Here is a 22358-nt window from a genome sequence, read left to right on the forward strand (position 1 = left end):
TATTTACAATAAGAGTACTCTAGAGTTAGACGTATATAATTGTGGACTTAGACGTATAACAATATACATATATGACTAAACAAAAAAGACTTTTAAGCTGTTGATTATTGCTCGAGTCTTCTTTGCAATCCACATCTCAAATTAAAGAGGTAGGCCATGTCTTCTAATGCATGAAAGTTTGGTTCAGTAAAGACTTTTCAGCTGTGGATGTTTCCTCGAGTTTTCTATATTAATTGGTTCATATATATCATCAGTAAAGATTTTTATGTGGAATTTTCCTCGAGTCTTCTATATATGCTTATTTCTTTTTTATTCTATTTTATTTTTTTTCTGCTGAAAAGAACATGCACATACTGATAGGATGTCTTCTTCTTTTTCTTTTCTTTTTTTTTTTTAAAAAAGAAAAAAAAGAAAAATTGAATTTCACATATCTTTGGAATATTATATATTCTCACTAGTGTCACATAAATTCCTTATTCACACAAACAAAATTTCCAACTTGCTCATCTCTCTCTCTCTCTGTGGTACGTATCACAAAATATCCTCTTTTATTAATTCATTGTTTTCTTTTGCTTGTTATCTACAGTACGTCTTCTCAATATATATATATATATTCCTGGGAAAAGTAGAATAATATATAAAATTTAATGGTATCATTCTATTAATTTCGACATGATGCAAATATTTTATATCTGGCATATCATATTGCCATAACTTTAATAGTGTAAGAATGAAAAAAAAAAGTAATATTTCATGCATATCTCGACTGTTTAAAAAAAAAAAAAAAAGACATCACCTTTTATTAGATAAATTTCTTACTGTTTTTATTTTTTTAGATACGAGACTACGTCAAAGTGATCATTAATAAAGAAGAAAGAAGAAAATTGTAGTGACTACTATGCTGAACTACTACTTGTTTGTTATCATAACTGGATGGTTCTTAATGGCAAGGTCGTCAACAGAACTAGCTATACTTGGTTGTCCAGAAAAGTGTGGAGATGTAACTATCCCATTCCCATTCGGAATTGGATCGTCCAATTGTTTTCTTGACAAATGGTTCGAAATCTCCTGCCACAACTCCACTACGCCTTTCCTCAAACAAACTCAACTACAGGTACTTAACTTTTCTACAATTGATAATTACAAGGTATTTGATTAGAATGTGTCCAGTGGCGAATGGGTTCAGGTGAGAAACCCCATCATTTTCTTCAACTGTGCAAATAAGACAAGCAAAAAATCAACAAATTTAACAGGAAGCCCCTTCTACTATTCTTCTGTGAATGACTTCGTTGCAGTAAGTTGTGGTGCTTTTGCCAAGTACGAAACAAGGAGTGGTAACAGGGTCGTCCAGAATGGGTGCACCAGCAGCAGCTCCACCTGCTCATCATCATCCAATAGTATTGATTTTAGTAATTGCGATGGCGTTAAATGTTGTCGTACTTCTTTCGATGGTAGTGACAGCTTAAAATTCTCCATGGATATTGATTCTTCTACGACTCTTGCAACAAATCGTGATAACGAATATTGCAAATATGCGTTCGTGATAGATCGTTCTGAAATTGATAAATACAAAACATCCCATGATTTGGATTATTATGTTCCCGCCCTACTAAGTTGGTCCCTTAACAGTACGTATTTCGACATATTTAAAACACATGTTATCCCAACCAGATCAAGATCTAGCAGCTTCTACTGCAGCAGCTATAATGGTACTTTAAATTCCTCTCTAGATCCGATATCCAGCTGTTACTGCAGTAAAGGATTTCGAGGGAGTGCGTACATTCAGGACGGGTGTCAAGGTAATCCTCAATCCACCACTAATATTTTTTAAATTAATCCATATATATATATTTATATATTCTTGGATGTTTTTGTTAGTTATGTATAACAAAAATAAGCCATGAATAACAATCTCAAAACATGTAAAATGATAATCAAATGTGAAATAATTGTATATATATATATAAGTTATATAAACTTAATTAAAGAGCATATATTTTTTAACATGATAAATATCGTTAATTAGTTTTGATGTAATTACATACATTATTTGCTAAATATAATAAAAATATGTAAAACTATCATTTTTTTTATAATGAATTTTAATATTAAATTTTATAATTTTTGTTATAGTATGAAAATTGTGTTTCAATTTCTATTTATAAATATTATTAACAAATATAATAAAATAATAAATTATTAGAAATAAAAATACATGATCATTTTTTATTTATAACTTGTTTTACTCAAATCCTTCATCTGGAATTGAGTGCTCAACCAATTCTTCACCTATGATAATTTCTTAACATTGTTTCCAATGAGTAAGATATCATCTACATAAAGAACTAGGAATACCACTATTTGATTTACACTTAATAAACACAAGACTCATCAATATTTTATTAAAAGTCATAGATTTTGATTATCTCGACAAACCTAAGATTTTAGGAACGAGAAACTTGTTTAAGTCCATATAAATGAACCTATTCAACTTGTATCCAGCTACTTTAAAGCATTCTAACTCATCATATAAATGACTTCTTCAAGCTAAAATATATCTTTTCATTTAATTTATGAAAATAAATATTGGTTGATGACTTGACTATTGGACCACATCAAGTACTAGTTCTAATACATGGACCAAACACAGATAATTAAAAAGGTAGGGTCTAAGCAAATTAAGACTTTTTCTTTCCTCGAGTCTTCTTTCTTGGTTCAGCTAAGACTTTTCAATGGTGGATATGTTTTTCCAATATTTGTTTTTTCTTTTGTGTTTAAAACAATTCCATTATTATGTAGGATAATTCTATGATCATCCCCCAAAAGGGGCATACCATTACATTTTTCTTGTTTTGAGCCCGTGAAAATTTTGTATGAAATAGATTTGTTAAATAAAAAAATTTGTGACTAAAGAAAAATCATCTTACCTATATCATCATTATAAAGTCTATGGTTAAAAGTAAATGTAAAAAAAAATCACAATTTATTGTCACTAAATGTATTTTTAGTCACACAAATATTATCACTAAAAATAATAGGTTGTGACTAATAAAACTACATTAGTGACAACTTATGATTAATTATGACTTTTTAGTCACAAGTAATATTTTGTTGTTACTAAAAGTGGCATTTAGTCACACAAAATACATGTTGTGACTAAAAATTTATCACTGAAGGTTACCTTTATTTATAGTGGGGAAGGTGAATTATTCAAAATTTATAAAAAAATTGCACACTATCATTAGAAATTTGATCCATGCATGAAACAGTAAATAAATATATTGTATATTATTATATAAAAAAATTGAGATTATAACTATACTGGAAACAGGAAAATTGTATCAGTATGTCTCTTTCTGGGGATATACTATAGAAGTATCCTATCATATTAGCACTATTTTAAATTATATATTTACGAGTTATAAAATATATATATATATAAGGGAATTTAGTAATTGCTTTATGCATTATAGATATTATATATTAATATATCTCGGGTAAATATATATTTAGTATATTGTGTTTTATCAAAATACAGATTTGGTATCTCATATTTTCAGTAATACTCATTTGGTACCTTATAATTTACAATTGTACATATTTGGTACCTGGACTCAAATGCGATCAATAAAATTTTATCAATGTGACTAATAAATTGCTCTAAGTTATATGTAATTAAGTAATTAAATTTGAATTTGAAACTCATATAATTGAGGATAGTTTGCTCTTATTGATAAAATTTCATTAATCAAATTTGTTTAAGGTACCAAATATGTAAAATTTTAAATTATAGGATACTAGATAAACAATATTATTAATAACATGGGGTACTAAGTGTGTATTTTGATAAAACACAATATACCAAATAGTTGTTTAATTAACCTTATATCTTTTAGTTTGACTTATTGCTAAAATGGTATTTTAATTAATTAGATATTTGCTTATCAATTTATAGTATTTTTTTTGTTTATATATATATATATATATACTAGATACAAACAATGTGCAATATGCATGTTTGGTTAATTTTATTTATAGAATTTATTATTAATTATTATTATTAAATTTATATTAATGTCATATAAATTTTGAAATAAATATCATATTTTAATTAAATAATTTATTTATTTTTGTTTAAGTTTATGTTTGTTCTAGTTTTTTAATTTGGGAGTGACAACATGATATTATATATTATATGTTTAATCTAATATTAAATATTATACGTGAATTTTTAATTTAAGTTTCTTGCTTGTTTTTTGAAAAAAAAAATTTGCTAATTCAGAGCAGATTATATTATATGTTTAATATGATATTATTCTAATAAGTAAGTTTAAGTTTAATAAAATTTTATTTAAGTTATAAAACATATGATTTTATTATTTTTAAATAATTATTATTGTAAAATATCTCAAAAATATTATATTTTAATTTGTTTAATTATTTATTATTTTAAAATAATTATCATTATAAAATATCTCAAAAATATCTTATTTTAATTTGTTTAATTATTAATTATTTTTAAATATTAATCATTGTAGAATATCTGAAAAATATCCTATTTTGATTTTTTTTTAATTATTTATTTTATTTTATTTAAATTTGAGTGTTTACAAACTACTGTTAAAATATAAAAATATTTTGTGAAATATAATAATATTCCGTTAAAATTAACATTAAAAAAATAAAAAACCATTAAAACTAAGAATTTCCGTTATCTACACACTTATTATATAAAAGATATATATATATATATATTCAAACTGAAGTTTAATTCACCGTTGAAGTACTATACATATGTCTTTTTTTGATTAAATGTGATACCAGGTGACAAATAAGTGATCAATAAAGAAGAAAGAGGCACTGATGATGAGTCTTCTGAACTACTACTACTTGTTTGTTAATGTTATTATAATTGGATCATTATATAATATAATAACATTTTTAAACATTAATGATAATATTTTTAATAAAAATTAAAATTATGTATTATATATTATTATAATAATATTTTATAATATTTAATTTTATATTATTATAAGTATTAAATATCTAGTTTTGTATTAAATATTATTATAATAATAATATTTTATAATATTTGAATTCATATTAATATAATTAGTAAAAAATTAGAATTATAAATTATTATCATAATAAAATTTTGTAACATTTAAATTTACATTAATATAATAATTAAATATCTAGTCTTGTATTATATATTCTTATAATAATAGTATTTAATAACATTTGAATTTAAATTTAAATTTAAATGCATATTAATATAATTATTTTATATATAGTCTTATATTAAATATTATAATAATAACAATATATTTTATAATATTTGAATTTATATTAATATAATTAATAAATATTATTTTTAGTTAATTTTAAAAATATATTTCGTTAAATATTTAAAATATTATGTTAAAGTTAACAAAACAAACTTTTAAAGTCAAGAATTTCTGCACTTTTTATTATATAGAAAGATTTATGAGTTCCTCATATATTAAGGTTGTTCATAAATGCAATTAGTTAAGACTTATTATTATAGTTACAGTAATCTTTTTTTATAGTGTATATATATGATAATAAATAAACAAATAATAAATTTTATATTAACTAAAAAAATGATGTGCAATTTAATTCTCAGATATTAATGAATGCATTGAGGGAAGAGCGATTTGCTCTGGAGGTTCTACTTGCGTGAACACTATCGGGGGCTATTACTGTAGTTATAAACGCAATACCATCTTTATAGGTATGCATAAATATATATATATATATATATTTATAATTTTCTTTGTGTGTATGTGTGAGTATCTATTCATCATAAAATAATATTTTATAGTGGTTAATTAATGTAAAACATAGTAAAAATTCATAACAATAGTGCATCTAGGAATTCATTCCACCAAAAATAAAAATCAATAATAATATATATTGGAAATATATAATGGAACAAAATTTAAAAATTACACACATATATATACTAAATACAAGCAACGTGCAATCTGCACATTTGCTTAATTTTATTTATAGAATTTATTAATTATTTTTATTAAATTTCTATTAATGTCATATAAATTTTGAAATAAATATCATATTTAAATTAAATAATTTATTTATTTTTGTTTAAGTTTATGTTTGTTCTAGTTTTTTAATTTGGGAGTAATAACAAGATATTATATATTATATGTTTAATGTAATATTAAATATTATACGTAAATTTTAAATTTAATTTTCCTGCTATTTTTTTTAAAAAAAAAATTATTGCTAATTCATAGTAGATTATATTATATGTTTAATATGACATTATTCTAACAAGTGAGTGTAAGTTAAATTAAATTTTATTTAAGTTATAAAACATATGATTTTATTATTTTTAAATAATTATCATTATAAAATATCTAAAAAATATCATATTTTAATTTGTTTAATTATTTATTGTTTTAAAATAATTATCATTGTGAACTATCTTATTTTAATTTGTTTAATTATTTATTATTTTTAAATAATTATCATTATAAAATATCTCAAAAATATCCTAATTTAATTTTTATCAATTATTTATTTTATTTTATTTAAATTTAAGTGTTTACAAACTACCGTTAAATATAAAGATATTCTATTAAATATAAAAATATTTCGTTAAAGTTAACATTAACAAAATAAAAACTGTTAAAACTAAGAATTACCCTTATCTACACATTTATTGTATAGAAGAGATATACAAATTAAATAATAAAATAATATAACTAGGATAACTATTCTACTATTAGAACTCATCTACCACCTACTCTCTCATTTTTACAAAAAAATCTTATACTTTTACTCACAACAAATTTTGTGAGTAAAAGAGCTTTATTATATTATATTTTAATTTTTTTATTAATATTTGAATTATAGCACATTTCCAAAAGAAATAATTACATCTTAACTGTTAGGTACCTACGATTACCAAAAAAGCATAACAGGATGTATTTTTGATGCAAAAGAAAAAAACTTAGGAATTTACTGTAACCGTGTTCAAAAATTATGTATTTTTACCGCCAATATGCATATATTTTAATTAATCATATTTTTAATAAAAAATTATAAATAAATATTAAATTTATCACAAATTTTAATTAAATAAATTGAGGCTATTTTGTCACCAAACTACCCTAAAGTTTGAGGTTTGTACGCATCATAGACTCAATCTTTTTTTTCAGCGAGAAAAATACCAGAAATTAGTATAATAGTAATTCCGTCACTCTTTCTATTGATCTCCGTTAGTTTGCATTGTAATTTAAGAAAAACACAAAAAATTATTTTGCATTGTATTTTGAACAATATTTTTATCAAATGAATAATAGTATATTTCATTATCTAGCCTAGAAACCAAAACAGAAAGAAGAAAAAATCAAATGTTTGATAAATTTCAATTTATATATTATAAAACTTATATCAAAAAATTAAATTTTAGAAGAAGAGAAATAATAATATTAAAAACTCAGTTTAATTTATGCTTATTTAAAATTACAAACTAATTAAGAATAAGTTTTTAAAAATTCCAAATTTCCATAAATGAATGATTATGTTTATTTATTCATACATGTTAAACAGGTGTGGGGAGTCCTCTTGGATTATTAGTTCTACTTTTTGGTACATGGAGACTATACAGATTCATAAAGAAAAGAAAAGAAATTAAATGCAAGAAAGCATTTTTCAAACGAAATGGTGGCCTTTTATTGGAACAGCAGATACATTCAGGTGAAAACAATGTCGAGCAAACCAAGCTATTTGATTCAAAAGAGTTAGAGAAGGCAACTGATAATTTCAAGATAGACAGAGTTCTTGGGCAAGGAGGCCAAGGCACTGTGTACAAAGGAATGTTGGAAGATGGAAAGATTGTTGCTGTAAAGAAGTCTAAAATAATTGATGAAGCCAAACTCTCTGAATTCATCAATGAGGTTGTCATTCTTACACAAATCAATCATAGAAATGTTGTCAGGCTATTGGGATGTTGTCTCGAGACAGATGTTCCACTTCTAGTTTATGAATTCATCCCAAACGGAACACTTTCTGAGTATATTCATGACAAAAATGCAGAGTTTCCTTTCACATGGAACATAAGATTACAAATTGCCACTGAAGTTGCAGGAGCGCTTTCATACTTACACTCAGCAGCTTCTTTTCCAATTTATCATCGAGATATCAAGTCTACGAACATACTCATTGATGAAAAATTGAGAGCTAAAGTTGCAGACTTTGGTACATCAAGAACTATCTCCTTAGAGCAAACTCACCTGACCACTTTAGTTTATGGCACTTTTGGCTATCTTGATCCAGAATACTTTCAGTCTAGCCAATTCACAGATAAGAGTGATGTTTATAGTTTTGGAGTTGTTCTTGTCGAGCTCTTGACTGGACAAAAAGCAATATCTGCTGCAAGTTCAGAGGAAGGAAGAAGTTTGGCAACATATTTCATAATGACAATGGAGGAAAATAGCAGTATTCTGTTCGACATTCTTGATGCTCAAGTTGTCAAAGATGCGCCAAAAGAAGAGATCTTAATTGTTGCTAATCTTGCACAAAAATGCTTACACTTGAGCGGAAGGAATCGACCTACCATGAAAGAAGTAGCAAAGGAGCTAGAAGGGATACAAGTCATTGATAATAAAGATTCAAAGGGTAGTCAACAACATAATTATGATTATGAAGAGCTAGCATATGCACCACCTGAAATTGCAGACTACTCCTCCACATCGTCAACTTTTGATAGTAATGCTACTAGCTCCTTGTTTCATCAAGAGTTTCCATTGTTGGAAGTGTGAACAAATATTAATATTCCTTTTGTAGTACTCTTCACTTTATTTTCTTTTTATTTCAAATTTCAGAGATCAATTATACTGTGGAATACTTCATTGGTTAATATTGTTAACTTTAGTTTCATCACAATGTATAAGCATTCAACGCTTAGTACTTTTACTATATTATGTAATATAGTAGTACTCGTGTTTTTGTATGGTTTTGGCCTTTTCATTTTTCTAATTATTTCTTTTTATACGAATTTTTATTGCCAACTATCTAATGAATATTATCTCCATAGATATCTAAGCAATATCTACAACAAGGTCAAAGGAAGGAAGATGTTTGGCGACATGTTTCATAATGACAATGTATATTTCCTTTTGTTTTTTATGGTTTGATTTAATCAGTCATGATTATATAAACTAAACATGGTCACACACATGGTCCTATCAGTATCAGATGATGAGTAGGCACATAATAGTAATGAAGAACACCAGTTGTTGTTCGAGGGACACGGGGCGTGGAGTGGAGCATATCATTATTGTAAAACTTATTACAGTAAAAATTTATTACAATACAAATTTAAACAATATAACATGTATTATTGACTACTAAAGAATAAGATAGTATTAAAATGTATTGTAATACTTTATCTAGTCTCGTGATATTCTTTATCATCACTCTCTCACAACCTCATTCCAATATACAAATATTTTATCCAATCAATCAATGTTCTCTGATACGTCTTCTTCGATCAAGCTTTTTCTAGTTGATCTCCATGAACGAAAATGTGGTAAGTTTCTTTAACCACAAAGGCCCTTATAATATGAAGCACCATTCAGGAAGGAAAGTTGTCCTTGTATTATTTCAAAAGGGTAGATATCCCCAGGGTAACCTGCAATGATAACAAGAACGATCAAATATTGTTCGGTCCCAGCTACATGTTTAAGGAGAAGAACCAAGTTTCGATCTTTAAAGTCAGAAGAACATTAATAGAAATTGAGTTATCGAAACATATGAACCTGCCAAATATCGTACGTAAACGAACTCAAGGCGCATAATGGAGTAGAGTTCGTCCCGGAGCAGCATCTGCCAAAGCAACAGCGATTGGAGAGACAACCAATCATTTTTACGGAAGAAGATGCTGGTCATGTTCAGTTCCCTCATAACGACCCCCTGGTCGTAGCAGTGCAGCTCACTAATCGGAGGGTTAGAAGAGTGCTGATCGATAATGGGAGCTCGGTAAACCTTCTATTCCGGTCCACGCTGGAGAAGATGGGTTTGACTGTCGCCGAGCTGAAGGCGACCTCTATGATGTTGTATGGTTTTTCGGGAGAAGGATTGTAACGCCCCAAACTCCATGGACCGTTACAGTGTGCCTTGTAAACAGTGCTAAACTCGCTAACCGAGTCATTTGGCCAAAATCGTGTACTAAGTATGATTAGCAGTTTAGGGATTAAAATCTTTGGTTAAGATGTAACGTTTCACTAGAACGTTTAATATATACATTGGGATCCCGAAAATATAATTTCAGAGTCTATTACAGAAAATACTTACAACATGTCATTCTAAGCGGCAAAACAGGGTTTAACCCTAGTTCCACTTTAAACCTCGGCCGTGGAGGACGAGCAGCTGCATATGTACACATCATCACCTAAGCTCTCCAACTCAAGGATGGTCCAGCTTCCTCTTGCCTTTACCTGCACCGCATAGCACCCGTGAGCCGAGGCCCAGCAAGAAAACAATAAAGCATGATATAACATCAACAGTAATCATAACAGCCATTCAGGACCAACGGTCCAAAACAGATAGGTGACAATAACCAAAAGTCACAGAAGTGGGTATAGCTCCCTCTAGCCATGTGACGATAGGGTCACTAAGGCTTAATTGATAAGTGGTTCTTTCATAAGCTTGATCAGGATAGGTGCATGGTGATAGGTCACCAACATAACCATCCTCCCGACTCTAGAGCCGTAACTAAGGACAACATCCCCCACCATGTGACAAGCAGTCACCGGGGTCATATACCTTGGCTGATGATCATCTGGTCTTAGACCAAGCAAGCGCTTATAGTTCTCATTGACCTTCCGATCGGTCCAGCATTAATACCCCATATGAGTCATTCAATGCCAACCTCGATATGATCAAATCTTGATTTGGCCCGGCGTTCACAACGCACTACCACTTCTGACCTTGGGTCAGTGAAACACGACCAGTGCTCAGCCCGTTGTGAACTTAACTAATAAGTCACAGCTTCACAGACGGATCTGACACCGTTGCCGATTCTAACTAATAAGCCAGCGCCATACACAGGTAAGCCATGCCACCAAACATATATCACATGTCCAATATCCATAAACAAGGTATTCAGCATGCTTACTTAACATGTACTATCACAATTAGAACCATGCACAACACAGAGGCTCAAGCTCTAAACGATATCATACCCAGTATACAAAGCATGTCCTAATCACATGTTTCTCGTGCATCATATGCATAATATTCAACAATCCAACATGCACCAATAACCGCCATGCATGTCACGTTCAACAATCAACCAACATGCATCAAGAATAACCATGCACGTCATACTTAATAATCATCCCACATGCATCAAGAGTAGCCATGCATGTCACATATACACAAGGTGCGATTTTCTTACCTCAGATTCGAGCTAGAATGATTTAAAGAACGACCCTTGAGAACGATCAACTTTTAGTCCTTTAGCGGTCACCTAGTCATAACCAAATATAAGATATCATCAATAAAAATGATCACATAAGTTCCCAAACCAATATCTAGCCTCCGGGACAACAATCCCCACTTAACCGGGTACTAGGTTCAACCCCGAGGCCTAAGGCTTGAATCCCCAAGCTAAAAACATGATTTTGGCCAAAATTGCCCTAAGGGTCGCGGCCCTCCCCAGCTGCGCCGCGGCGCCCAGCCCAGACCAGGCAAAAATGACAGCACGCACCAGAATCTTTCCCCTGCGTTTTCCCCTGAAACCAGCCCTTCAAACCTGTCCCTAATCACAACTTAACACCCAATTCAACCACCAAACATAAAATACAACTCACCCTCATCATAACCCAAGTTAAACCTCAACTAAACTTCCATTAATTCTCAACCAACACATCAAAATCCTAAACTGAAAACTTAATAGAAAAACAGGGTATAACTCAAAACTCAGGTTCAATTCCTTACCTTAAGCTGGTTTGAATTCTTCCCAATGGCTGAGCTAAGTCTAAAATCCCCAAGCTTTGATTTCCCTAGCTTGCTCTTGAATTGGCTCTCAAAATTTGGAAAGAAAGATGAAGGAGAACTTGTACGGGAGAGAAAGGAAGAAGAGATGAGGATGATTCTGTTTTATTCTGTTTCCACAGCCTTCTGAAACTCCCTAAGGTTGATATAAATCCTTAAGGTCAAAAGACCATAATGCCCTTAAGCCAAATAAATCCCTCTAAAAGCTTCCGAGGGTAAAACCGTCATTTCCCGCCTATCTCGTTAATTATAATTAACGCTTTCCAATTCTCGCTTTTCTCAATATTCCCAAATACCAATAAATCATATCCCATTACCCTTTAATTCCCGATAATACTCTAATCATTAAATTTACCCCGAGACTCACCCCGAGCCCCGAACTTAAACCCGTTATGACTAGACCGAACACTTACATCTCATGATCGTCTCATGCCGAATAGCTCGAACCAATCCACCTTATAATGTGGCTATATTAATTAATCACAACCATGCACCCAAAATACACAATTACGCCCACAGTGGCCAAATTACCAAAATACCCTCACAATAATAAATTCTCCCATATGCATGCATTCACCATCATATAATAATATAATTCACGTAGACATGCATATAATACTAAATACCATAATAAATCAATTATGGCTCTCCCGGCCTCCTAATCAAGGTCCTAAACCTTATTAGGAAATTTGGGGCATTACAAGGATCAACGGCTATAGGGACGATCGAGCTGGTGATCACCTTAGGAGAGGGACCTCGGACAGTCTCAAAACTCCTCGAGTTCGTGGTCATCGATTGCCCCGCTGCATACAATGCTATTTTGGGCCGACCCACACTTATAGCTTTTGAAGCCATCAACTCCGTTCGCCATCTCGCGCTGAAATTCCCTTCTTCCACGGGGATATGCACGGTCCGTGGCGATCAGCTGGCTGCCAGGGAATGCTACAGCATTTCCATGAAGGGAAAATCGAAACCTGGGCAGCTAACGATGGCCATCCAAGGTGGAGGAGAGGAATCTCAGGAACCTTTAACTAATCCTGAGATTGAAAAACCTCAGAGCGCCGAAAGGGAAAGTATCATCCTAAGTGAGGATATTGACCCCCGAATAGGCGAGGACAAGTCCAAGCTCCAAGCTATTGAAGAGCTCGAGGAAGTAAACATCGATCTACAAAATCCTTCACGGATGGTCAAGCTCAGGAAAAACCTCTGTGGCAAGAGGAAAACGGAGCTAATCAAATTTCTGCAAGATAACCTGGATGTGTTTGCATGGTCACACGAGGACATGGTGGAAATCAGTCCAAATGTCATCGTGCACACCCTTCATTTGGATAAGAGCGTTCCTGCAAAGTCCCAGAAGCAGAGGCACCTGGGAACAACTCGGGCTGAGGCCTTATAAGAAGTAGCCCAGCTCAAGAAATGCGGCTTTATTCGTGAAGCCAAGTTTCCGGTTTGGGTCGCCAACCCCGTGCTGGTCCCGAAGCCCAAAGGAAAATGGCGGACCTGCATCGACTTCTCCGACCTGAATAAAGCCTGCCCCAAAGATTGTTTTCCTTTGCCAAGGATTGACCAATTGGTAGATGCCACGGCGAGGCACGAGCTCATGTCCTTTATGGAGGCGTACTCAGGCTATAATCGCCATGAATCCGGCGGACTAGGAGCACACCAGCTTCATGACCCCGACTAACGCCTATTGTTACAAGGTCATGCCATTCGAGCTGAAGAACGCCGGCGCTACATACCAGAGATTACTGAATAGAATGTTCGCCAACCAGATCGGGAAGAATATGGAAGTGTACGTTGATGACATGCTGGTTAAGTCAAAGACTGCCGATAACCATGTTTTCGACCTGGAAGAATGCTTCAAGATACTAAGAGAATACGACATGAGGCTTAACCCTCAGAAGTGCACTTTCGGGGTCGCGTCTGGAAAATTCCTAGGTTTCATTGTCAACACTAGAGGAATCGAGGCGAACCCCGATAAGATCAGGTCATTGCTCGAGCTACCCTCACCCAGGTCGCATAAAGACGTCCAAGGCCTGACAGGAAGGGTGGCATCCCTAAATCGGTTTATTTCAAAATCCACCGACAAGTGCCTGCCATTCTACAACCTACTCCGAGGAAATAAGAAATTCGAATGGACAGAGGAGTGCGAAAGTGATTTCCTCGACCTGAAGGCACATCTGGCCGAGCTGCCTGTATTGTCCGAACCAAAGGCAGGAGAGCCCCTTTTTCTCTACCTAGCTGTCACAGAGGATGCAGCTAGTGTCGTATTGGTCCGAGAAGAAGACCGGGTTCAGATGCCGGTCTATTACATCAGCAAGAGACTTCTCGGGGCTGAATCCTGATATCCGTTGATGGAAAAATTGGCGTTCTGTCTTATCACGGCCTCCCGAAAACTCAGACCGTATTTTCAATCCCACTCAATACACGTCATGACCGATCAGCCTTTAAGGCAGGTTTTGCAAAAACCTGAAGCATCGGGACGCCTGTTAAAGTGGGCTATCGAACTCAGTCAGTTCGAGATTTTGTACACCCCACGAACTGCTATAAAAAGTCAGACCATGGCCGATTTTGTGGCGGAGTGCACAGGATTCAGGGAGGATCCTGTGGAAGACTCACTCCAGGTCACCTCGGCCCAGACGTCTTGAAATATCTTCGTGGACGGCTCATCCAATGAGAACGGCTCAAGGGCTGGGATCATTTTGATATCCCCAGAAGGACATAGATTCCACTCGGCGTTGAGATTCAGATTCAAGGCCTCCAACAACGATGCCGAATACGAAGCTTTGCTGACCGGGCTAAGAGTAGCCCAGGAGCTGAAGGCGAGCTCCGTTCAGTGCTTCAGCGACTCCCAGCTCGTGGTAAACCAGGTGCTAGGTGAATATCAAGCACGAGGAGCCAAGATGGCTGCTTACCTGGCCAAGGTAAAAGTCGAACTATCTGCGTTTGGGCGAGGCTCAATCGAGCAGATACCTCGAGAGAAGAACGCTAACGCAAACACCCTCTCCAAGCTCGCTACCTCCGGGGAGACGGAGACGCTGGGGTTGGTACCGGTGGAATTCCTGGAAAAACCAAGTATAGAAAAGGTCGGGGCGGAGGTCGAGATGATTGACGCCAGACCGACCTGGATGACTCCCATCCTCGAGTACCTCACCAAAGGAAAGTTACCCGAATGACGTAATGACACATGGCGGGTACTGTACCAGGCTCCAAGGTATACGATAGTAGATGGGGTGCTGTACCGACGTGGGCATTCCCTACCTCTCCTACGATGTGTTCTGTCAGGCGAAGCAAAGGCCATCCTGCAGGAAGTGCACGAAGGTTTTTGCAGGGATCACACTGGGGGGCAAAGCCTAGCCCTAAAAGTCTTAAGGCAAGGGTATTACTGGCCCACTTTGTGGAAGGACTCGATCTCATACGTCAAGAAATGTGACAAGTGCCAGCGATTCGCCACAGTTGCCCATGCTCCCCCAGTCGAGCTGAAGATGATCTCGTCCCCATGGCCATTTGCGGTATGGGGAATCGACTTGGTTGGCGCCCTCCCTACTGGGAAGGGCGGGGTCCGCTACGCCTTGATTTTCCAACGGGCTATTAGCGAGCTGAGATATGGCCTAATTATATCAGCCATGTGGATACCCCGTGGCCGAAGCTGCTGTCGTGAGGTCCTACCTCTTTAGCTCGAGGTAGCCAAAGGTTCACCAAGATTACTCAAGGGCCGAGTGAGGACTATGAAGGCCGCAGATCGAGAAGGTATCCAGTTCGGGATACGAGCTGGATGTGGAAGCTATGACCTTTTATAAAGTCAACCACGCAATGTAAATGTGCATATATCAGACATCACGTGTCTGATATATCCCTGAATTCTCAGACACGCAGCATGAACGTGCGTATTCAGGCACCCACGATTGGGTTAGGCCGTGCGGCCCATTATCCCCCTTACCTGTTGATTAGACCACACTTCATTTGTCAGGTTTTAGGAATTAATCATGAATGTCACAGAAGTGACATGATGGGTAAGAAGGTCACGGGATGACCCCCTTACCAACTCCCATGTGCCCTCTCCTATAAATATGGAGACCCTGGGAGTTGCAAATGGTTGGATTCTATTGTGTAACGAAATACCCTGTAAAGAATACCCGAAATATAGCAATAATATTGGCTGGTGGAGTAGAAGGATTTTAACCTTTGAACCATCTAAAAACGTAGTTGTGTCATCAGTCCATTTAAAGATCATTGGTCTATTTCGGTTCATTATTAAGCACTAATCTCTTTCTCTTATTTTCTTAATTACCTGTTGGCGAATAACCGCGTCAACAGCTTGCGATATAAATATTTAAAACATATCCATTTTGGGTCCATCAATTGGAACCGTTTGAAAAAGCAATACATTTTTGTGTGCTTAAATTGGTTATTGACCGCGACCAGGGATGTTGGTGGCCGCGGCCATAGATGCTGACTGACCAATTTTTTCAGTTTTTTCCAATCTTTTTTGAACGGCTCCAAAAACACAAGTAACTCTCAAATATCATTTTTAATTCAATTATCATCCAATTAACCATTGGTAGCAGCCACGGGGTTGGTAGAATTTAAAATTCAAAGAGTGTCTCTAAACTTTATAAATAGGAGCCTATTGCTCACTTGTAAGACACAACTTTTTCTATCCATTAGAACAATTGGCTAGAGAGGACACCTAAAAGCTTGATTATTCTAGAAATCAATTTCCAAAATCTGTGAGAGATCCCTTAATGCTTGAGTTAGGGGGAAATAAACTTTTGGACAAATGTTTCAAACGTTGTTCAAGTTGGTGATCCCCAACACTTTTCACTTTGGTAGTGTGAATGAGAATTGTTTGTTGTTTGTTTCTTGTTCTTGTTCTTGTTCTTTTATTCTATTGTGTTTCATCTTCATATTCCTCTTGTCTCATTTAATTATATTTATTGTTTAAGAGTTGTAATCTCTCATTTTTTTTGTTACAAACATTTTACTTTATTTGTTTCTTTTTGTTTAGAGTTGTATTTCTCCATTCTCTTCTTCTAATTCTTCTATTGTTTATTGTATTTTCAGTCATAGAGTTGTAACACTATTTAATCAATATTATTTATTTGTATAATTTTGTTTAGAGTTGTAATATTTCTTACTATTTCCATTGAAATAACATATAGTTTCCTAACATGCATAAAGTACCAGGATATTTTAGTTGGTAAATATATGACTCATCAATATTTTGTTCAAAGCTATTGATTTTAATTATCTCATAAAACCTAAATTTAGGAACGAGAAATTTAAATGAATATTTTAAATCATTCTAGCTTATCCATATAAATGTCATTATCAAGCCTTTATCAAGCTTCCCGTGAAGAAAATATGTTTTTTCATATAATTTAGGAACATAAATATTGGTTGATGACTTGACTAGTGCACCACATCAAGTACTGGTCGATGATGGCTAGTATCTTCTAATACTTTGACCAAACACAGACAATTAAAAAGACCACTTTGACCAAACACAGACAATTAAAAAGACCACTTTGACCACTTTTAATAATAATATATATTATTATATTTTTATTATATATTTTTTTCGTTCAACAATAGCGTCTAAGCAAATTAAAACTTTTCTTTCCTCAAGTCTTCTTCTATATTCTTTTTTTCTTTTCATTTTCTTTTTCCCTAAATTAATTTCATGTATCTTTGAAATATTATGTATATTCTCACTAAAACACACATATACTCACACAAATATACCTTCCTAGTTTCTCATTGATGAAAAAATAATTAACACTTTCCTTATCGATCTCTCTTGGTAAGTAACACAACATCTCATAGACTCATACTATATCTTGCTGTTTCTTGGAAATAATTTTATCCCTCTATATTTATTTTTGATGTTTTTTAATTTCTTATTAGCTACTTTATTCTCAATATATATTTTATTTAATACTTATGAGAAAGTACGTAGAATATTTATTTTAAATTTCTACACAGAATCATTCAATTCGTTTCTAGATATAATTTATTACTTTGAGCTACAAGGCAAAGTAACTTGTACATATAAAAGAATTCATAATTTAGTGTTATTACCATAAATTTTCAGAAAATTCAAGATTATTTAAAGTATTGAAATCAAAATGTAAATAATTTGTTGCAAGCACGCATGTTTTTGTTTTTTTTTTTTGTGTTTGAAACAAGTTGCTTGCACCAAAATGGGGCATACCGTTACATTTTTATTGTTTTCAGCAAGTGAAAATTTGTATGAAATAGATTTTTCTTGTTATATCTTTTAGTTTGACTTATTGCTATAAAATGGTATCTTAATTAATTAGATATTTGCTTATCAATTTATAGTACTTTTTTTTTTATATATATAAACTGAAGTTTAATTCACCATTGAAGTACTATAGATATGTGTTTTTTGATTAAATGTGATACCAGAAAACAAATAAGTGATCAATAAAGAAGAAAGAGGCACTGATGATGAGTCTGCCGAACTACTACTTGTTTGTTAATGTTCTTATAATTGGATCATTATTATTAATGACAATAATGTCCACACTAGCGTCACTTGCAAGACCAGGTTGCCAAGACAAGTGTGGAAATGTAGATATTCCATACCCTTTCGGAATTGGACCATCCGATTGTTTTCTCGACAAACAATTCGAAATCTCCTGCCACAACAACTCTTCCACGCCTGTTCTCAAACACACTCAGCTACACGTACTTAATATTTCATTAGAACTTGATTATAGCAGCCCATCAGTTTCTGAGAACGATGATTCCCAATGGATTGTGGTGAGAAACCCCATTAGTTTCTTCGATTGCGGAAACAAGACAAGTCAAAGATCAGCAAATTTAACAGGAACCCCGTTTTACTATTCGAGTGACAATGTATTCATTGCAGTAAGTGCGATGGCGTTGAATGTTGTACTACTTCCGTCGTCTTCCCTTCGGATGCTGAAGGCGACAGCTTCGAAATCTCCATGGATAATGGTTCTTCTGGTACTCCTGCAAATCATAGCCAATGCAAATATGCATTCTTGATAGATTATAAGGAAATTCATAAACATAAAACATTTGGTGATCTGGATTATGTTCCCGTCCGGCTAAGTTGGTCCCTTAACCGTACGTATTTCGATGTATTTAAAACACATGTTATACCAAACGAAACTAGCAACTTCCGTTGTCGGACTTCGAAGGAGGTTGGTAATTTATTAGAATCCTCTTCAGATCGGATACATCATTGTTCGTGCAAGTATGGACTTCGAGGGAATCCGTATCTGGTGGGTGGGTGTAATCAAGGTAAACCTCTCCCACTAATATTAATTATAATTGTATATAAATATTTGAGAAATGGTAAGAGGCAACATTATGGTGAATCCAATATCAGATCTCACACATTTTACTTTAATAAAAATTATGGAGTGTCACTAACTAATTATAAAGTGATACCTCATGTGGTGTTAACACCTTAAGGTGTCAAATAGCAACACTCTATTAAGCAAACATCCATTAACCTATGTTTTCACTTACTATATATATATATATATACTAGTAGTTTTATTTATAAAATTTATCAATTATAAAAAATTAGGATTATAAATTATTATCATAATAAAATTTTGTAATATTTAAATTTATATTACCTCATGTGGTGTTGAAACCTTAAGGTGTCAAATAGCAATACTCTATTAAGCAAACATCCATTAACTTATGCTTTCAGTTACTATATATATATACTAGTAGTTTTATTTATAAAATTTATCAATTATAAAAAATTAGGATTATAAATTAATATCATAATAAAATTTTGTAATATTTAAATTTATATTAATATAATTATTTTATATATATTCTTATATCAAATATTATAATAATAATGATATATTTTATAATATTTGAATTTATATTGATATAACTAATAAATATATATTTTTAGTTAGTTTTAAATATATATTCGGCTAAATATTTAAAATATTCTGTTAAAGTTAACATAACAAACGGTTAAAGCCAATAATTTCTCAACTTTTTATATAGAAAGATTTATGAGTTCCTCCTATATTAGCTACCTTCATTTAGAAAAAAAATCACTTGTCCCCAAATTTCATGTCTCTTCCATGTCCCACCAATTATTTAAAGACACTTCATTTATTTATTTAATATATATTTAAATTATTTATAATTTTTTCTTTTCCCAACTATACATAAATGTGGTGTCTTAAAATAATTAGTGGGACATGGAGGGGACAGAAAATTAGGGACATGTGATTTTTTTTCATTTATTTTATGATACAAATTGTATATAAAGGTTGCTATTAAATGCAATTAGTTAGGACTTATTATTATAGTTACCGTAATTTTTTTATAATCTATATGATATTAAATAAATAATAAATTTTATATTAACTAAAAAAATTATGTGTTATTTAATTCTCAGATATTAATGAATGCATTGAGGGAATAGCGTTTTGCCCTGGAGGCTCTACTTGCGTGAACACTTTCGGGACTATCACTGTAGTTATAAACGCAAGGCTATCTTTATAGGTATATCTTTATATCCAATGCATATATGTATGGATAGATGAGTTATAATAGTAGAATAGCTATCCCGATTACATTATTTTATTGTTTAATTTGTATATATATATATATGTAATTTTTAAATTTTGTTCCATTATATATTTCCAATATATATTATTATTGATTTTTATTTTTGGTGGAATGAATTCCTAGAGGGAAATTTGATAAATCATGCTTACATTAGCTTAATATTTAAAATTTGAACCAAAGTTAACTACCATATGAAACAAATGCTCATCTTTCATTTAATACCAAAAATACCCCCATACCTTTTCTCTCTATTCTCCATCTTTCTCTCTACCTTTCATTTAATAGCTTAATAATTAAAATTTGAACCAAAGTTAACCACTATTTAGAATGCTGTTTAGATGTTGGATTTGTAGTTTGTTGGTATTTTTTGTAGTTTTTTGGGTGAAAATCGTGTTCTGTGAAAATCTGCGTTTTTTTTGGGTTCCTTGAGTTTTTTTCGAAATGCCCGATAGTGTCCGATAGAGGCCCGATTCGGGCACGATAGTTGTTGAGTTTCAAGGTTAGGGATGAAGGTCCGATGGAAACCCGATGGTTGCTCGATAGTTTTGGTTACCCAATAGTTGCCCTATCGTGCTAATGTCGTACCATCATCGTACATTTATGGCAAAAACTACAGTATTATACACCATCGTACCCACTAGCGTCCCACTGTCGTACCATCATCGTACCATTGACAAAGTAAGTTAACAATTTGAAACTAACTATTATCGTACTACCATCGTACCTATATCGTCCCACTACAAATTCTAAAATTACGATGTTATAGTAACTACTTAACAAATTCTATCGTACACCTATCGTGCTAATATCGTACCATCATCGTACCCATTATGGAAATAACTACAGTATTGCACACTATCGTACCCACTATCGTAATACCGTCGTACCACCATCCCTAACCTTGACTATCGGGCAACCATCGGGTTGTCATCGGACCTTTATCCCTAACCTTGAAACTCAATAACTATCGTGCCCGAATCGGGCCTCTATCGGACACTATCGGGCATTTCGAAAAAAACTCAAGGAACAAAAAAAAACGCAGGTTTTCACAGAACACGATTTTCACTAAAAAAAACAGCAAAAAATACCAACAAACTACAGATCCAACATCTAAACAACATTCTAAATGGTGGTTAACTTTGGTTCAAATTTTAATTATTAAGCTATTAAATGAAAGGTAGAGAGGAAGAGGGAGAATAGAGAGGAAATGTATGAGGGTATTTTTGGTATTAAATGAAAGATGAGCATTTGTATCATATGGTGGTTAACTTTGGTTCAAATTTTAAATATTAAGCTAATGTAAGCATGATTTATCAAATTTCCCTTCCTAGATGCACTACACTATTATGAAGTTTTACTATGTTTTACGAATTAACCACTACAAAATATTATTTTATGATATCACACATACACACACAGAAAATTATACATATAAATATATATATATCTATATATACTCTCATTTTTACAACAAAAATCTTATACTTTTACTCACAACAAATTTTGAATAAAACTAGAAGTGAAAATATCTTTTAAATTTATCAAATTTTAAGAAATTATAGCACATTTCCAAAAAAAATAATCACATCTTAACTGCCTACGATGACCAAAAAAAGCGTAACAAGATGTATTTTTGATGCAAAAAGAAAAAACTTAAGAATTTAACTGTAACCGTGTTGAAAAATTATGTATTTTTACCG

At 32.6% G+C, this 22358-nt stretch overlaps 1 protein-coding gene and 1 long non-coding RNA gene across 3 annotated transcripts; one reads left to right on the forward strand and one right to left on the reverse strand.

Moving 5' to 3' along the window:
* The first annotated feature begins 264 nt into the window (after positions 1–264).
* On the forward strand, positions 265–9052 carry LOC133783543 (wall-associated receptor kinase-like 10). 2 transcript variants are annotated; one of them, XM_062223199.1, is made up of 5 exons: positions 265–524; positions 837–1114; positions 1296–1799; positions 5651–5758; positions 7606–9052. In XM_062223199.1, the coding sequence occupies exons 2-5, from the start codon at positions 1054–1056 to the stop codon at positions 8814–8816; spliced, it is 1884 nt and encodes a 627-aa protein (XP_062079183.1). In that variant the 5' UTR covers positions 265–524; positions 837–1053; the 3' UTR covers positions 8817–9052. The 2 variants fall into 2 exon arrangements, with proteins under 2 accessions (XP_062079183.1, XP_062079185.1); XM_062223201.1 differs by having other exon boundaries at positions 488–524; positions 963–1114.
* Positions 9053–9311: 259 nt separating this feature from the next.
* LOC133783544 (uncharacterized) lies at positions 9312–12035 on the reverse strand. Its single transcript, XR_009870908.1, has 4 exons — positions 11998–12035; positions 11456–11527; positions 9816–10493; positions 9312–9688 (listed from the first exon to the last, which is right to left on the reverse strand). It is a non-coding gene; the product is annotated as an uncharacterized LOC133783544 (long non-coding RNA).
* Between the last annotated feature and the right edge of the window lie 10323 nt (positions 12036–22358).

This window comes from Humulus lupulus, chromosome 6 (genome assembly GCF_963169125.1).
Source record: "Humulus lupulus chromosome 6, drHumLupu1.1, whole genome shotgun sequence".
In the NCBI taxonomy this organism is placed as follows: domain Eukaryota; kingdom Viridiplantae; phylum Streptophyta; class Magnoliopsida; order Rosales; family Cannabaceae; genus Humulus; species Humulus lupulus.